The 18,078-nt window shown below is 39.8% G+C and overlaps 2 protein-coding genes across 2 annotated transcripts in view; one reads left to right on the top strand and one right to left on the bottom strand.

Annotated features, from left to right (window-relative positions):
• The window catches only part of LOC150089465 (uncharacterized), a 1,372,165-nt gene that overhangs the window by 591,272 nt on the left and 762,815 nt on the right, over window positions 1–18,078 (bottom strand). The window lies entirely within an intron of this gene.
• Window positions 16,320–17,205, top strand: LOC150089466 (caspase drICE-like). Its single transcript, XM_090387815.1, has one exon. It carries the CDS (start codon window positions 16,333–16,335, stop codon window positions 17,203–17,205), a length of 873 nt encoding a protein of 290 aa, XP_090243941.1. The 5' UTR covers window positions 16,320–16,332.

The raw sequence follows: 18,078 nt of genomic DNA, 5'->3' as shown, positions 1-18,078 counted from the left end.
TAGTTATCCTGCAAGATTAATTAGAGAACAACACAACACCACTCCACCAGGCAATAATGAAGATAGATAAGTGGTATACCCGACTCAACCTTAGCGAGGAACCCTCTCCCGCCCAGATGGTACAAGAAACGAAGTTAGAAAGATGGTCAAAGAAGACATTCCATGGCATACAATGACCTCCATCAAGATCACATCAATAACACTGCTTCCAATGCACGGCTCACAAGCGGGACGCTCTTTCCCGAGACTGAAGGATTCGTGCTGGCCATCCAAGACCAGGTAATCAAGACCAGACACTACAGAAAATACATCGCAAAGTAGCCTGGAGTATCTGATGACATGTCCACGATGCCACCTGGCCTCAGAAACAATCCAATACATCATCGTGGGGTGCAAGGTGATCACCCAGACTGAGTACACTCAGAGACACGGCCAGGTAGCCAGGATAATACATCAGAAGCTAGAAAGGAAATACCAGTTGATCAAAGAAAGTGTACCATACTACAAGTACGAACCCCAGGCAGTACTAGAGACCCGAACCCACAAGCTGTACTGGGACCGCGCCATAATAACGGATAAGACCAACCCACACAACAGACTGGACATAACCCTTGTGGACAAGATCGAAAAGGCTACCTACCTGATTGACATAGTGGTGCTCAACACGAGCAATGTCCAGAAAACCCATGAGGAAAAAATTGGGAAGTACATGAACCTGAGACATGATGTCAAGGAGATGTATCGATCATCGTGTCAACTACCGGTATGGTACCAAAGACTCTACATAGCAGCCTTGCAGCAATAGGTCTCCCGGAGAACACCTACAAGGAACTCCAGAGAGACGCAATCCTGAACACCTGTAGTCCTGAACTCCAGAAAGTTCGCAATCCTGAACTGCAATAGTTAACCTGAAGGATTACATTGAGAACAACGGCACAACTCCACCATGCCATAAGGAAGATAGATAAGTGGTATACCCGACTCAACCTAAGTCAGAAATTTTCTGACTTAGGTTGGCGGGTATACCACTGTGATGGGTAGCAGTACCCGCCACTCCGTGACGGGTACTGCTACCAAATAATATAATAGCAACAATAATAATAATAATAAATGGATGCGATGGCCCAGTGGGTAAGACACTGGACTACCAGGCTGATAGACTCGGGTTTGAATTATGCCTTGGTAGAAGCGAGCGCGGCTCTATTACACTGGGAGACCGGTATAATAATAATATTAAAATGATGATAAAAAAATTAAAAAAAATATTGCGAAAATTACTCCATTCGACTTACCCTCCCCAAGGTTGGAGTGATGGCTCAGGCAGATATTGGTGCCATCTGGTGTCACTCACGAGAACTAAAAAAATTAAAACCACTGGACATAAGCCGAAGCTAAACAAGTCCACCTCCATAGATGGATGATGTTGCAGAAAAATATTATTCTTAGTGCATCGCGTGTGGAGCAGGATAAAGTCACTCGCGTTCAGGTCTTAGGCAGAGGGGTCAGTTTGAAAAGTTGGACCACAAGAGAAGGGCAAGACCATCCAGCCCCACCAACTGGAAGTGCTTCCTGTGCAACTATGGTAGTGACCACACAGGAAGTGAGAAAACACCAATGCATGAAGTGGACCATTGAAATGAATACGTACATCATGCGAGTATACAATGAAATAACAAGGCTACAGACCAATATGACACTAGGTCTCCCAATATACAGGTTGGAACTACATACCCAGTTTGTTTGTTTGTTATTTAGTTTTTTGGAGCATTAATAACTAAGACCATATTGCTCCGGGGATATGCGGTGGTCAATCCCTGACCTTTCCGCATCCTCCGTATGTGGTGGTCATGGGCTCAAACCCCAGTCTAATCAAGAAGCGTGTGCTACACACTGCTGCTGCTGCTGCCCACCTGGCTATGGAGGCACCTACATACCAAGTGGTTGGAAGGATACTCGGATATTCAGATCACCGAACAGTAATTAGCGGACCAAAGAAGAACCTAATAGCTCCTGCCATCTTCGAAAAATTCAAGCAGGATGTGAGCGATCAACTACAAAGCACAAAAAATATGGTCAATATGGAACCAGATTAGGAACAGCAAGAAGAAATACAATCCAGAGTAGCTGAAGTAGAAAGAGACGAAGTCATGATATCCAGAATAGAAGACAAGTGGAAGAAGGCCCTAACAGAATTTGAAAGAATGGACCCAACAAGAACCCATGTGATACTGAAGCAGAGTCCAAATGGAGAGTAACAGACCACCTCAATTGGCAAATAATGCCACATAATCTTGACAACAATGGTGCAACGCTAGAGGCTATCCACACAGCTGTATACGGTGCTGCCATAGCAGCTACTAGGATTAATGGAAAAGAATCGAGAAACCAGCGGCAGAAGAACCGAAAACAGAAGGAACCACCAGCTTGGGAAAGAAGACTTCAACGGAAGATAGAAGAATTAAGAGTCAAGATAGGTCAACTGACCCAGTACCAACAGGGTAATAGAAGAAAGAAATTGATTGGAAAGGTGAAGAGCATCCTCAAGAGAGACAGCGTCCACAGCAAACTTGAGACCAAAAATCAGAGAATAGGAGAATACTTCGACACACTGAAGCAGAACCTCCTTGCACTCAGCAAGAGAATACACCAATACAAAGAGAGTTCCCAGAGGAAAATAAACAACCGAATCTTCGATGAGGACCAAAGAGTCTTCTACGGGAAACTGGGTGAAGATGAGAAAGCAGGAAATGGACCACCTGAGAAGAAGACGACTGAGGAAATATCTCGAGCAGTGAAGTAAGACATAACAGCAGAGCACCCTGGATAGAAGTGGAACGGAAGGAAACCATGGACATACAAGAGATGAGAGAGTGGGAGATTCGAGAAGAAGTAAAACAGTCAATCAGGAACACCCACAACTAGCGAACCCCAGGAATTGATAATGTCCAAAACTACTGATACAAGAAGCTCACCTGCATAAACAAGCATTTAGCAGTGCAGTTCACTCGAATGATAAGGCACCCAGAGACAATCCCGAAGTTTCTCACTGAAGGAGTCACACATCTGAAACCTAAAGACGAATATACAAGAAACCCGGCAAAATACAGAGCAATCACCTGACTCCAAATGATTTACAACATTCTAAGATGTACAAGACCTTGGTTACACAGCTGCATAACCAAGAAGATATCAGACCTCTTAGAAAGTCAGAACATAATGGGCGAACAGCAGAAACAATGCAAGCTAAGGAGCAATTAACCATAGATGCAGCAGTTATAGAGCAAGCCTACAAGAAGCACTGCATCCTATTCACGGCCTACATAAATTACCGCAAGCGCAATTATCCATAGAAGCCGCAGCTATGGTTCTTATTATTGTTATTTTTTGGTTTTTAGGAGCATTAACATTAAGGCAATATTGCTCCAGGAATATGCCGTGGTCATTCCCTAACCTTTCCCATCCTCGGTATTTCGTGGTCATGGGCTCGAACCCCGGTCTAATCAAGAAGTATGTGCTACGCACTGCTGTTCCTGTCCACCTCGTTACGGAGGCGCCCCGCAGTTATGGAGCAAGCCTACAAGAAGCACTCCATCCTATACACGGGCTACATCAATTACGACTCCGTACCTCATAGCTGGTTAATAGAGATCCTGAAGATCTACAAGGTCAATCCGATAGCGACAAACTTCCTAGGAGCAACAATGGTGAAATGGAGTACCAAAATTAAGGACGAGAACATTACAACCAGGCCAATCCCCATTAGAAGAGGAATTTTTCAGGGAGATGCACTGAGCCCACTGTGGTTCTGTCTAACACTCAACCCACTATCCACCATGTTTAATGGCAGCAAGTAGGGATATAACCTCAAAGAAGGAAGAAAGAACCTGTACACCCTCAGCCACCTGATGTACATGGAAGACATCAAGCTCTATGCGGCAACCGAGAAGCAACTCCAACAACTACTCCGGATCAACGAAGAATTCAGCAAGGACATCAGGATGGAATTTGATCTAGAAAAATGTAAGACCCACACATTGCACCAGGGAAAATTAGTCGGCTGAAACTACCAACTGCTGACTGGTAAAGAGATCGAGGCTATGACAGATAGTGACCTACAAATACCTACAAAGGTTTAGACCTAAATGGTTATCAAATGAACTAATGAGACTTGTGAAAGAGAAGAAAAATGCATGGGATGCATATAAATTATTAAGCGACTCAGAAGCTTATGGCAGATATAAGCTAGTCTGTAATCAGGTCACAAAGGAGGTTAGGCAGGCGAAAGCAGATTACGAGAAATCTTTGGCAAAAGATGCTAAGAAAAACAGCAAGGGTTTCTTTACATATATAAACTCTAAAAGGAAGGGGATGAAGCTGATTGGTCCACTTGATATCAATGGTTCGACTGTTGACGATCCTGCTCAGATAGCAAACAAACTGAATGCGTATTTTGCATCTACATTCATACATGAGGAGTTATTAAGGTTTCAAAATGGCAGAAGGTTATCAAATTGTAGCAGGGTTTTTAATTATTTTGTAATAACTGAGAGCAAAGTGGAGAAGAAATTGTTGAAGTTAAACATAAGAAAGGCACCTGGGGTGGATGGGATCTATACAGTTATATTAAAGGAGGCGGCAAAGCAACTAAGCAAACCCTTAGCCATAATTATGAGAGCATCCTTGGACTCAAGGGAAGTCCCCACGGACTGGAGATGTGCAAATGTGCCCCAATTCACAAAGGGGGATCGAAGGATGACACGAGTAATTACAGACCAGTTAGTTTAACATCTGTTCAGGGTAAAATAATGGAGTCACTGGTTAAAGATGCATTGCAGGATCATCTAGACAAGACTGCAGCAAAAATTCAGACACAGCATGGGTTTGTTAAGGGAAAGTCTTGTCTGACAAATTTGATAGGATATTATGATGTGGTTACAAAGGAACTGGATGCATAATTTTGATATCATATATTTGGATTTCAGGAAAGCTTTTGACACTGTTGCGCATGGAAGACTATTGTACAAATTGGAGCAGAATGGTATTAAGGGTAAGTTGCTACAAGGGATAAAAGGATGGTTGAGTGGGAGAAGACAGACGGTGGTAATTAATGGGTGCTGCTCTTCGTGGACTAATGTTATTAGTGGAGTCCCACAAGGTTCGGTGTTGGGTCCTCTGTTGTTTTGTATATTTATCAATGATATTGATGAAGGTATATCAGGATTAGTGTCGAAGTTTGCAGATGATACTAAGGTTGGCAGGGTTGTTAATGACAGTAATGGCAGTGTGCTACTGCAACAAGATCTAGATAATTTGGGCAGATGGGCTAAGAAGTGTGCAAGAATATTTGGTGCAAGAATATTTGCTGATGCTATCGAGGCAGTGTTAGGTGGGTCGGAAAACTGCTAGCTTGGGGGGGGACAAAGACCAATAGATTGACAGTAGCCACTGGCAGAGGTGAAAGAGATTCTTGCACTGCTTCTATTAGAATGAGCAGAAGCCTGAAAAACAAGATGCATGATATTTCAGAGACTGCTGGGAGCCATTGCGGTACAAGTAAACACATGGGTTGTGTTAGGGTAGCTAAGAATAGAAACAGGTGCAGGTATACTTGCGTGTACACCAATGCTAGGAGTTTAGTAAATAAATTTGATGAATTTGAGGTATTGCTCAAAACATCAAAGGCAGATATTGTTGGGATATCAGAGACGTGGTGTCACACAGATATAAGGGATGCAGAACTGCAATTTGGGGAGTACAACGTCTACAGAAAGGATAGACAGGATAGGAAGGGGGGGGGGGTTATGCTATTAGTTAAGAAACACATAAAAACCAAGGAAGTGAAGCCAGTCAACATCGCTGGACAGTGCAGTGTCGAGTCAGTTTGGTGTGACATAAGCATTGGGAGATCAAAATTGAGAGTAGGAGTGTGCTATATGCCTAATGACTCTGATGAGTATAATAAGGAACTGTACAGGGAAATAGAGTGGGCCAGTAAATCAGAGAGTCTTAAAATGGGAGATTTTAATTTCCCAGATATTGACTGGAATTTGGGGGCTGGTCACTCACACACTAGCAGGGCTTTTGTGGATTTATTGGATGATTGTTTTCTACATCAGCATGTTCGGGAGGCAACTAGAGGGAGTAATACTCTTGATTTGATTATCAGCAGTGATTCTTCATGCATTAAGAATCTGCAGATAAATGAACCACTAGGTGGCAGTGATCACAGTGTGCTGAAGTGGGATTTACTCAAAGAGGTAACTACCATTAGGGGTAAAGGGAAGGGTTATTGCTTCCGTAAAGGCGACTACGATGGACTGAGACAGTATTTAAATTCTATACAGTGGGACCAACTGATGATGTTACCAACAGCAAATTCAAAATGGGAAGCATTCAAAGAACTTATCTTGGAAGCTACTAGGCTTTACATACCAACTAAGAAATATTGTTCAAGGTTTAGGCCAAAATGGATGTCAGATGAACTAATGAGGCATATGGCAGAGAAGAAAAATGCATGGGATACTTACAAATTAACACATGACACAGAAGCCTATGATAGATACAAGTTGATATGCAACCAAGTTACAAAGGAGGTTAGCCAGGCGAAGGCAGATTACGAGAAATCCTTGGCAAGGGATGCAAAGAAAAACAGCAAAGAGTTCTTTACTTATGTAAACTCTAGAAGGAAGGGGATGAATCAGATTGGTCCACTTGATATTGATGGGTCAACTGTTGATGATCCTGCTCAGGTAGCTAACAAACTAAATGAATATTTTGCATCTACATTCAACACATGAGGAGTTATTCAGGAAGGAGAATGACGTAGGTAAATTAAACATTGGCAGTGAGCTAGATGATTTTGTAATAACTGAGAGGAAAGTGCAGGAGAGATTGTTGAGGATAAACATAAAAAAGGCACCTGGTTGGATGGGATCTATCCAGTTATATTAAAGGAGGCAGCAAAGGAAGTAAGCAAACCCTTAGCCATAATTATGAGAGCTTCCTTGGACTCAGGGGAGGTACCCATAGACTGGAAATGTGCAAATGTGACCCCAATTCACAAAGGAGGATCAAAGGCTGACACAAGTAATTATAGACTTGTGAGCTTAACTTCTGTTCCAGGAAAATTAATGGAGGCACTGGTTAAAGAAGCACTGCAGGATCATTTAGACAAGACTTCAGTTATAGCTCGGACACAGCATGGTTTTGTTAAGGGGAAGTCTTGCCTGACCAATTTGATTGGATACTACGATGCAGTCACAAAAGAACTGGATGCAGGGAATAACTTTGATATTATATACTTGGATCTTAGAAAGGCTTTTGATACTGTTGCACATGGAAGACTGCTACACAAATTGGAGCAGTGTGACATTGGAGGCAAATTGCTGCTATGGATAAAGGGGTGGTTGAGGGGGAGAAGACATAGAGTGGTAATCAATGGACACTGCTCATCATGGACTAATGTTATTAGTGGAGTCCCTCAGGGCTCAGTGTTGGGTCCATTATTGTTTTCTGTATTTATAAATGATATTGATGATGGTATATCAAGCTTAATGTCCAAGTTTGCAGACGATACAAAGGTTGGCAGGGTTGTCAAGGACACTACTGACACTATGCTGCTGCAACAGGATCTGGAAAGGTTGAGCAGATGGGCTGAGAGGTGGAAAATGAAGTTTAACATTGACAAATGTAAAGTACTACACATGGGAAACAGCAAACCCAGAGCAACGTATCAACTCTGTGGTACTACACTGACAGTGGTAGAGAATGAAAGGGACTTGGGGGTGGTTGTGCAGGCAGATATGAAGTTCTCTGAGCAGTGCAGACGGGCTGCAAGAGTAGCTCATGGAGTATTGTCAATGATATACAGGAATTTTTCCAGCAGGGATAAGGAGGTGATTATTCCTTTGTATAAGGCAATGGTCAGGCCACACCTAGAGTACTGTATACAGGTCTGGAGGCCTCATTTCAAGAAGGATGTAGAGCAGCTGGAACGAGTACAGAGAAGGGCAACAAGATTAGTGAATGGAACAAAGGGGTGCTCTTACGAAGAAAGGCTTAAGATTTGCAAATTACAGTGTCTGGAGACTAGGCACCAGCGAGGTGATCTGATAGAGGTGTATAAAGCCTTGAATGGTTTGAGCATGCTCAATGCTGATGGGATTCTTCCTCTAGCTCAGAATAATCACCTGAGAGGGCATAAATTCAAATTGAGGAAAGACAGATGTAGGATAGACGTGCGGAAATTTGCCTTTAGCCAGCGGGTGGTTGGTTGGTGGAACAGACTTCCATCCCTTGTAGTGGAGGCTGATAGCCTAAATAAGTTTAAGGCTCAGCTGGACAGGTATTTTGAACGAACAGAGGGGTGAAGTGGAAGTGGGTTTTTTTTTTTTTTTTTTGGCTGATGCTGCATAAGCTTGCTTTCTTGCATCAAATGCCTCTACTAATGCTAATGCTAAAAGTGGCAACTGAAGCTCAACCTTGACAAATGTAAAGTACTGCATATACGTAGAAGTAACCCTAGAGAAATGTACCAACTCTGCGGTACTACACTTAAGGTGGTAGAAAATGAAAAAGACCTGGGAGTAATTGTGCAGTCAGATATGAAGTTTTCTGAGCAATGCAGACAGGCTGCCAGGGCAGGTCATGGGGTTTTGTCAACGATATATAGGAATTTTGCTAGCAGGGAAAAGGAGGTGATTGTCCCTCTGTATAAGGCAATGGTCAGGCCATGCCTTGAGTACTGCATACAGGTTTGGAGGCCTCATTTTAAGAAGGATGTAGATTTGCTTGAGCATGTTCAGAGAAAGGCAACGAGATTTGTGAGGGGAATGAAGGGATCCTCTTACCAAGAGAGGCTTAAGTTCTGCAAATTACAGTGGCTGGAGACTAGGCACCTGCATGGTGATATGATTGAGGTGTACAAGGCCTTGAATGGGTTGAGCACGCTGAATTCTGATGGGATCCTTCCTCTTTTTCAGATTACGAACCTAAGGGGGCATAAATTCAAATTAAGAAAAGACAGATGTAGAACAGAGCTGGAACAAACTTCCATCTGTCCTTGTGGAAGTTGATAGGTTAAATAAATTTATGGAGGAACTGGACAGGCATTTGGAGGGAATGCTGTGATTTTTTTTTTTTTTTTTTTTTTTTTGCTGATGCTCCATAAGCTCATACACTTGCTTTCTTGCATCACATACCACTACCACTACTACTACTACTACTACATAGGTATGTTTCAGCTCAGCAGTTAGAGCACAAGGAAATCAAGAAGAGCCTGACAGAAAAATATCATCAGAGACTCAGAAGCCTGCTGAAAGCAAAATTGAACGGAGGAAATGCAGTTAAAGCCATAAACAGCTATGCAGCTTCAGTACTAACATACGCCTTCGGGGTCATAGATTGGACTAACACCGAGGTAGAAGATATCATGCGAAAAACAAGGACAATGATGACCAAGAGTTGCCAACACCACCTGAAATCAGAAGTGGAGAGACTAACAATAGCTCAGAAAGAGGGAGGAAGGGGCCTAATAGACTTGATAGAGCAACAGAAAACAGCAATAGTTAACCTGAAGGATTACATTGAGAACAACACTGCCCCACTCCACCATGCCATAAGGTTGATTGATTGATTTTGTAGTTGTTGGCGCATCGGCTTCTGTGGCCATATTGCACCTCCCAAGGTTTTTGCAGTACTTTGATCCAAGCCCGAGGCGGGAATCGAACCCGCGACCTTTGGGTTGCCGGGCAGGTACTTTACCCACTCGGCTAGCCCGGTCGGCCATGCCATAAGGAAGACAGATAAGTGGTATACCCGACTCAACCTAAGCGAGGATCCCCCCTCCCGCCCAGACGGCACAAGAAACGAAGTTAGAAAGATGGGCAAAGAAGACACTGCAGTGTACCTCCATCAAGATCACATCGATAACTTTACTTCCAATGCATGGCTCCCAAGCGGGACGCTCTTCCCTGAGACTGAAGGATTCATGCTGGCCACCCAAGACCAGGTAATCAACACCAGATACTATAGAAAACACATCGCAAAGAAGCCCAGAATGTCAGATGACACATGTCAACAATGCCACCTGGTCTCAGAAACGATCTAACACATCACTGCATGGTGCAAGGTTATCACCCAGACTGAGTACGCTCATAGACATGACCAGGTAGCCAGGATAATACATCAGAAGCTAGCGAGGAAAATACCAGTTGACCAAAGAAAGTGTACCATACTGCAAGTACGAACCGCCGGCAATACTAGAGACCAGAACCCACATGCTGTACTGAGACCATGCCATAATAACGGATAAGACCATCCTGCACAACAGACCGGACATGACTCTTGTGGACAAAATGGAAAAGGCTACCTACCTGATTGATATAGTGGTGCCCAACACTAGCAATGTCCAGAAAACCCATGGGGAAAAAATTAGGAAGTACACGAACCTGAGACATGAGGTCAAGGAGATGTGGCCCATGCAAGAAGTATTAACCATCCCAATCATCGTGCTGAAGACTCTACATAGCAGCCTAGCAGCACTAGGTCTCCCAGAGAACACCTACAAGGAACTCCAGAAAGTCACAATCCTGAACACCTGTAGGAAAGTCAGAGATTTCTTTGACCAAAACAGTAACACCAGACATTACAACCACCCTGTGTACTTGGTAGCAGTACCCATTACGGAGTGGAATCCCCCAATCAGGGACAAATAATAATAATAATCAATTAGAGGCAAATTAAAATCATCCATAATAAGACATTCATGCTTACTTCTCCATTCTATTTGCATGTAGAAGCTCTCGTCATAATCTTCACAATCACCCAGCCTGTAAATTACTTCCACTCTCATTATATCTTTGCTTCCAACTATCTCACACCATACAGATTCCAAACTCGCATGCGAAACGTCTGAATTTGGGAAAAGCTTTTTATATGCTTAGGCTTCTTTTGACAAGAAGCGTGATTTCGCCACCCCTTCTATCTTCCCTATCCTTCCTAAATACATTATACATACGTACTGAAACTCATCATCTCCTATGTTGGAATCAGGTTTCCATAAGCCCTATTATATCAGTGTTACTTGTCCTAACCAACACTTTGAATTCACTTATTTTATTGACAACACTTCTGACATTACTGTATAAACAATTAAGACTTAGTGTTCTTGTATTGCTAACTACCCTGACACACCCCTTAAAGTTATTTAAGATTCATTTTAGGAAGGATGTAGAGTTGCTAGAACGAGTACAGAGAAGGGCAACAAGATTAGTGAGAGGAACAAAGGGGTGCACGTATGTAGAAAGCTTTAAGTTCTCAAGTTGCAGCATCTGAAGACTAGGCACCTGCTCAGTGATCTGATTGAGGTGTATAAGGCCTTGAATGGTTTGAGCAGGCTCAGTGCTGATGGGATACTTCTGCTTGCTCAGACTAAGAACCTGAGGGGGCATAGATTCAAATTGAGAAAAGACAGTTGTAGAATAGATGTGTGGAAGTTTGTTTTTAGCCAATGGGTAGTTGATTGCTGGAACAGACTTTCATCTGTTGTTGTGGAAGTTGATAGCTTAAATAAATTTAAGGCTGAACTAGACAAACATTTAGAGTTACCGGATGGGTGAAATGGGAAGGTTTTTTTTTTTTTTTTTCCCTGATACTATATAAGCTTGCTTTCTTGCATCATATGCCTCAACTAATGCGAATTAACTACTGGCTCATTTGAAACATTACTGCCCTAAGAACATTTTGCTAATATATGTTCTGTTGCGGTAACAAACAAGATATTATCCTTGTATCTGTATTACCCCAAACTAGCGGTTTCCCCTGAACCTTTAAGGTATCCTCAATAATACTGGGGCGCCTCCATAGCCAGGTGGGAAGGAGCAGCAGTGCATAGCACACGCTTCTTGATTAGACCGGGGTTCGAGCCCGTCACCACCAAATACGGAGGATGCGGAAAGGTCAGGGAATGACCACCACATATCCTGGAGCAATATGGCCTTAGTTACTAATGCTCCTAAAAAAAAAACCAATAATACTGGCAAAAACTCTTGGACCACCTTTGTTTAAAGGTATCCTGTCTCTACAAAACAAATTCCTTCTACATACAAGTGTGGGCTAAGCTGATAGAAATTTCCCCCCAAAAGCCTTGCAGAGTCCTTCAAGTCTTAAATTAATCTACAAGGCTTTCACAGCATATAATCCTTCCTATTGTTCCTGGGCAGAAAATATATAGAAAAAATAGAGATTTCAATTTATTAAACAAGAAAAAAAAAAAAAATTCATCTTTCTATCACAACTACTGTTGGGTGAATACAAATCTTTTTTGAATCAATCTTCCTCTTTTTTTTTTTTTTTCTTTAATTTTATCCTAACTTTTATCACAGTACTCCAATTTTATAACATTATAACATGGTCATGACTGTAGATTTTTTATCAAATATATTTCTCTAGATAATACAGGCAACCCTCATATAACACAGTTTCATTCTAACACAGTTAGAGAAATATGGCAAACCTCACATGATGCAGTATTTTTGAGTTTTTGTGTGGGGGGGGGGGAACCCTGCTATTATGTTGCATGTAATTTTTCAACATTTCCATTCTTTTTTTGTGAATCCCCGCTGTTGACTTGCTAGTCATTATGCAAAAAAAAATTATTGGGAAATCCCCATGTTACATTTTGTGCTATTAAACTTTTGCGTGTTTGAGACCATAAAAAATTGACTAAGAAGCTTACAGTTCGTGACTTTTTTGTAAAGTTATATTGGTTTTTATTTGATCATTTATAAATTTTTCTGGGTATGTATTGCTAAACTTTGTTCTTAAGAACTGTATTGGAATAATTTCTTTGGTGTGAATTAAATTCCAGTCCTAAATTATGCCTAAGGAAAGTAAAAAAGCACCACAAACTTTATTTCTCTAGAATCAAAGATAAAAATTTTGGATCATCTTAAAAAAGGGGGAAAGGTATCATACATTGCAAAAAATTTAAATTTAAATGAAGCAATCAATTCAGAGGATGATAGCACATTTGAAAATTTTGAAATTCCAAATTTTACACTAAAAAGCATACGGGAATGCATAAACTTAGCTGAGCAATTAGAATCTTATTTTTTAAATGCAGATCCTTCAAATGAAAGGAGCACAAAGTTCAAAAGGGAGCTTCAAAAATGCTTAGCTCCATACCATGAAATTTACAAAGATCTATTGCATCAAAAGAAAACAAACCCAGATTACTGATTTTTTTAAAGAGAGAAGAAGATACACAAAATCTAGATACTGCAAAAGAAAGTTCAGAAGGTGAAGATATTCTGCAGCAGAGAAAACATTCTCATTTGATAGTCCTTAGCAGCAAAGAAGAGGAAGCAAATAAAATAAATGTACTACATCATCTGACAAAAAAAATAATCACAGTTTGCAATACGTTTGTTCAGTTATTACTATTTTTAATAAAAATTAAGTTTCCAATAGTTATTTAAAAAAGACATATTTTTGTTAGCTTTTGGAACGTAACCCCCATTTTTGTACTGGTTCTTAGTCCCATATAACACGGTTCCACACTACATGAGATTTTATTGGAACTTAACTACCGTGTTATATGAGGGTTACCTGTACTCTTAAATGTATTGTAAAAATAGAATATGTTAATCATAAAATGAACTACAATCATCATTTTTTTTCAAGTTTTAGAAAATTTATAATGCAATGGTGAATAGATTTTTTTATTTAAATTTTTTCCAGTAGTACAAATACAAGCACCATTAACAGCTCAATGGATATAATGGGAGTATAACAGGTACCAGTTCAAATTATACTCTATGATCATTGTTTTGCAACCACCTACCCGATAACATGTTGGGTCGTCATTCTCACAGATAACAGCCGCAATTTGCATAGGCATTGGCTCTACTAAATGTCTCAAGGCAACAGAAGGGATCTGCAGCCATGCTGCCTGCAAGGCTTTCAACAGTGTTGGAATAGATGACAGTTGTGTGTCCATACACGTGATTTCCTGTTCCAAAGAGCTGCCAATAAACCTCACCAGTGAAATGTTGGTCAATATGCACCAGCAGTCCTAGTTCTTTCCAGCAAAACATGTCCACATAAAACAACCACCACCACTTGCCTGGATAGTGGGCACCATGCATGATGGGTCTATGGACTCATTTCCTCAAGTGTCCAACCAGCATGTTGTTGACACCACAGTATTCACTGTCAACAATGATCAGCAGTGAAGTGAGGGTGTCTCTTGGATCACTTGCTGTGGTAACACCATATGTCTGAGCATGCAGTGCATTGTCATTTGGAATATTATTCTTGCATTCCCCATATTATACTGAGATGTCAACTGTTGCACAATGACCTTCTTGGTGAGCGAAAGGTGCAATACAATGTATTGCACCTTTTGCTCACCAAGAACATCCACCTTGCATAATCCTTTACACACTTTACTCTTTGTACACCTTAACCACAGTGGGCTATGAGCAACCAACAAGACATGTCATTTCCAATATGGAAGCATGTGACACACAAACTCCCACAATCATGCCCTTTTGAAACTCCATGATACCTTTACTATGTTACTACTTTATCACTTTGACTTGCATGACCATTACCACTGCTCTGAATGGCTTTTTATACTGTGAGCTATGCGGCATAGTCCACAGATGGGGGAGGGGGGGGTTGGTCATAATTCAATGATCACACTGAGTGTATAAGATAAACAGCTATTAATATGATAAATGGAGGAATTGGGAGAATACATGTCAGAATTTTTTTTTTACAAAAAAAAAATTTCAAAGTGAAGCTGACATTGAAATTTCACTTTGAAAATTCACTTAGAAATTTTTTTTTACAAAAAAAAAAATTTCAAAGTGAAGCTGACATTGTCAGCTTCACTTTGAAATGCTTCATCTATTTTTCCCTATATATTTCAGATTACTTTTTATATTCACATTTGCTTTCAAATATCTGATTATATAGCATTTATCATCAGTTGGAAAATCATATTGTTTTGTTTGTTTGTTATTTGGTTTTTAGGAGCATTAGCAACTAAGGCCATATTGCTCTGGGAATATGCAGTGGTCATTCCCTGACCTTTCCGCATCCTCCGTATTTGATGGTGATGGGCTCGAACCCCGGTCTCATCAAGAAGCGTGTGCTACGCACTGCTGCTCCTTCCCACCTGGCTACAGAGGCGCCAAAAATCATATGGACTGAGTAAACTCTCACTGCTAATGGCATTCCTCCTCTTGCTCTGACTACACAATAGTTGCAGGAGAGATGTGTGGAAATTTAACTTTAGCCAGCAGGTGGCTGATTGTTGGAACAAACTTCCATATGGCATTGCAGAAGTGGGCAGTTTAACTAAATTCAAGGGAGAACTAGACAAATTATTGTAGAAGATAAACAGGTGATGTGGGAGGTTTGTTTGTTTTTTTTAGCTGACGCTTTATAAGCTTGCTTTCTTTCATCATATGCCACTATTAATAATGATAACGATAATAAAGTTAAGAAACTGTGCTACCTTTTTCAAATTTTATAATATACGAAACACCTAGATGTACATTACATGTATTTATTTGGCATATTATTCAAGTATGCCGTAAACCAGTAGTGTCCAACCTACAGCCCGTGAATAATTTTTATATGGCCCGCGCAGAAAGTTTACTAAAACAGCATTGATCTCCACTGCATGTATAGACATGCAAGCTTCCAGCTCGACTGTATCAAACATGTACATGTGGTTCAGTGCAATCGTATGTATGCTAAATACAGTTATGTATTTTGATATAGCTTGTTTACTGCATTGAATTAATTATTAATTTGTATTGAAAATAAAAAAAAACCATTCTTAAAAATGTTCCAAAAGGGGAAAATCGATTTGGAGTGTCGTGTTTTTGATCCAAGGTGGACTGAAGACTATTTCTTCATTGATTACCATGAAAAAGCAGTGTATTTGGTGTGACAGGAGACTGTGTGAGTTTTTAAAGAATATAACACTGATTCCAATCATAAATCTTATGATCAACATAAAGGAGTGCTGCGAAAAGAAAAAAGTGTTTAAAACGAATTAAGAAAACAACAAAACATACTGAAAAGGTATCAGTCAAGAAATTTATCTGCTGTAAGTGCCAGTTATCAAAATTTTCTAGATCTTGTTGCATATTTGATTGCTTTTGAAAGTAAACCGTTCAATGATAATGAATTTGTTAAGCGTTGTTTGTTAAAAGTTTTGGAAGAAATTTGTCCCTACAGTATCCCTACAGAGTTACTACAGTATCTGTGTGTCATTTGTTCTGTTTCCTTTGAATGCTTTGTGGAAAAACAGTCATGGCTCAAAGTAACCACGAAATGAGTGAAGATGTTCGTGATGCGAGAGATGCATTGTTTGATTGTTTTCGCCCCCAACCTATTTCTTCTCGGAACATGGGAATAATGGATACCCCACCAGATAGCGAAAGTTACAATATGAACCATTCCTCACGTGGAAAATGCCTTATTTTCAATAACAAAAAATTTGAACAACATACAAAATTGTCTGACAGAAGAGGAACTGATGTTGATGCTTTCAATCTTAATCGGTGTTTCAGACAGATGCACTTCGATGTAACTATCCACACCGACTTCACCACAGAAAAAATTTTGGGTACGTTAGAGGAGATAAGTAAAGAAAACCATAAAGACAGGGATTGTTTCGCTTGTTGTATTTTGACACATGGCGATGCTGGTTTTTTATACGGTAAAGATGGTAGGTTTCCAACTGATCACATCTTTAAGCCTTTTCTTGGAGATGCGTGTACAACTTTAGCTGGAAAACCAAAATTATTTTTTATTCAGGCTTGTCAAGGTGACAGGCTGGATCATGGAGTAGAATTATTTTCTCATGACGAAACAGATAGCGTATCGCATGTTTATAGAATTCCTTCTCATGCCGATTTTCTCATTGCTTATTCAACCATTCCAGGATTTTATTCCTGGAGAAATACGATGAACGGATCGTGGTTTATTCAAGCATTATGTGCTGCACTGGACAAGTACGGCCAAGAGAAAGATCTACTAAGTCTTCTAACCATTGTCAATCGAATCGTTGCGTACGAATTTATTTCTTGCGTACCAACTGATTCTGATATGCATGGCAAAAAGCAAATTCCTTGCATCACGTCCATGTTAACTAGGAAGGTATATTTCCCTCAAAGATTGTAATTATTTTCCTAAGTATGCTTGATTGTTTATATAAAACTTCAACCACTGGTTATTTTATTATTATTATTTTTTTTTTTTTAATTTAAATTCAGGCAACAAATATGTATGCATAATGGTTAGATAAAACATTTGCCAAATATATCTTGAAGACGAAACAACATTATTATATTTATAAATATTTTGATTTATGCTTTGTGAATACTTTATTAATTAGTTCTCTGTGTATGTTTCATATTTTAAGAAGTTGATGTTTAAACAGCTTTAAAAGTATGTATGACCTTTTCTTAAACATATCAAAAAATCAAATTACGTCTTCAGTATAAATATATGAATTGTATTTAAATTTTGGGATATTTTACCTGTAAATGTATAAAAAGGACTGCAAAAAAAAAACTCATCAAAAAAATAAATAAACATAGGTACCACTAAATTGAACATCAACTTTTTATTGTTGAGTAATATGAAGAATATCACACTTCCAAAGTGTGTACAAGTGAAACCAATTTTAAGGTTCAGTTATTTATTCTAAGGAGTACAAACATGTTTAAATAATTCGCAGTTGCATCTATTAAAATATTAAATTTTTTACAAGACATGAAAAAAAAATGTAGTTTAAATTTAAGATTTATATTTGTTTAGAACTGAAGCCATAAGTTTTCTTGTGTTTCTGCTGCCTTATGGCAGTTGATAATTTTGGTATGATGTGGTGATGTTTCTTTTTTGTTTTCTGTTCTACTGTAATACATTTCAGGCATTCTTGTAGAGCACCTATAACTGAAACATTGCATGCATATTGTTTAAAGATAGAAGTTACTCATGAAGTTATTTAATATCTTATAGAAAATCGGAATTCTTTCACTGGCTTAATGGTAG

This window comes from Mastigoproctus giganteus, chromosome 2 (genome assembly GCF_048544385.1).
Source record: "Mastigoproctus giganteus isolate SK-2022 chromosome 2, ASM4854438v1, whole genome shotgun sequence".
NCBI lineage: Eukaryota > Metazoa > Arthropoda > Arachnida > Uropygi > Thelyphonidae > Mastigoproctus > Mastigoproctus giganteus.
Note: the sequence above shows the minus strand (reverse complement) of the source record. Positions and strands in the feature narration are given on the sequence as shown.

Coding starts and splice junctions, on each gene's coding strand:
- LOC150089466 (XM_090387815.1), top strand. CDS start 16,333: ATGGCTCAAAGTAACCACGAAATGAGTGAAGATGTTCGTGATGCGAGA.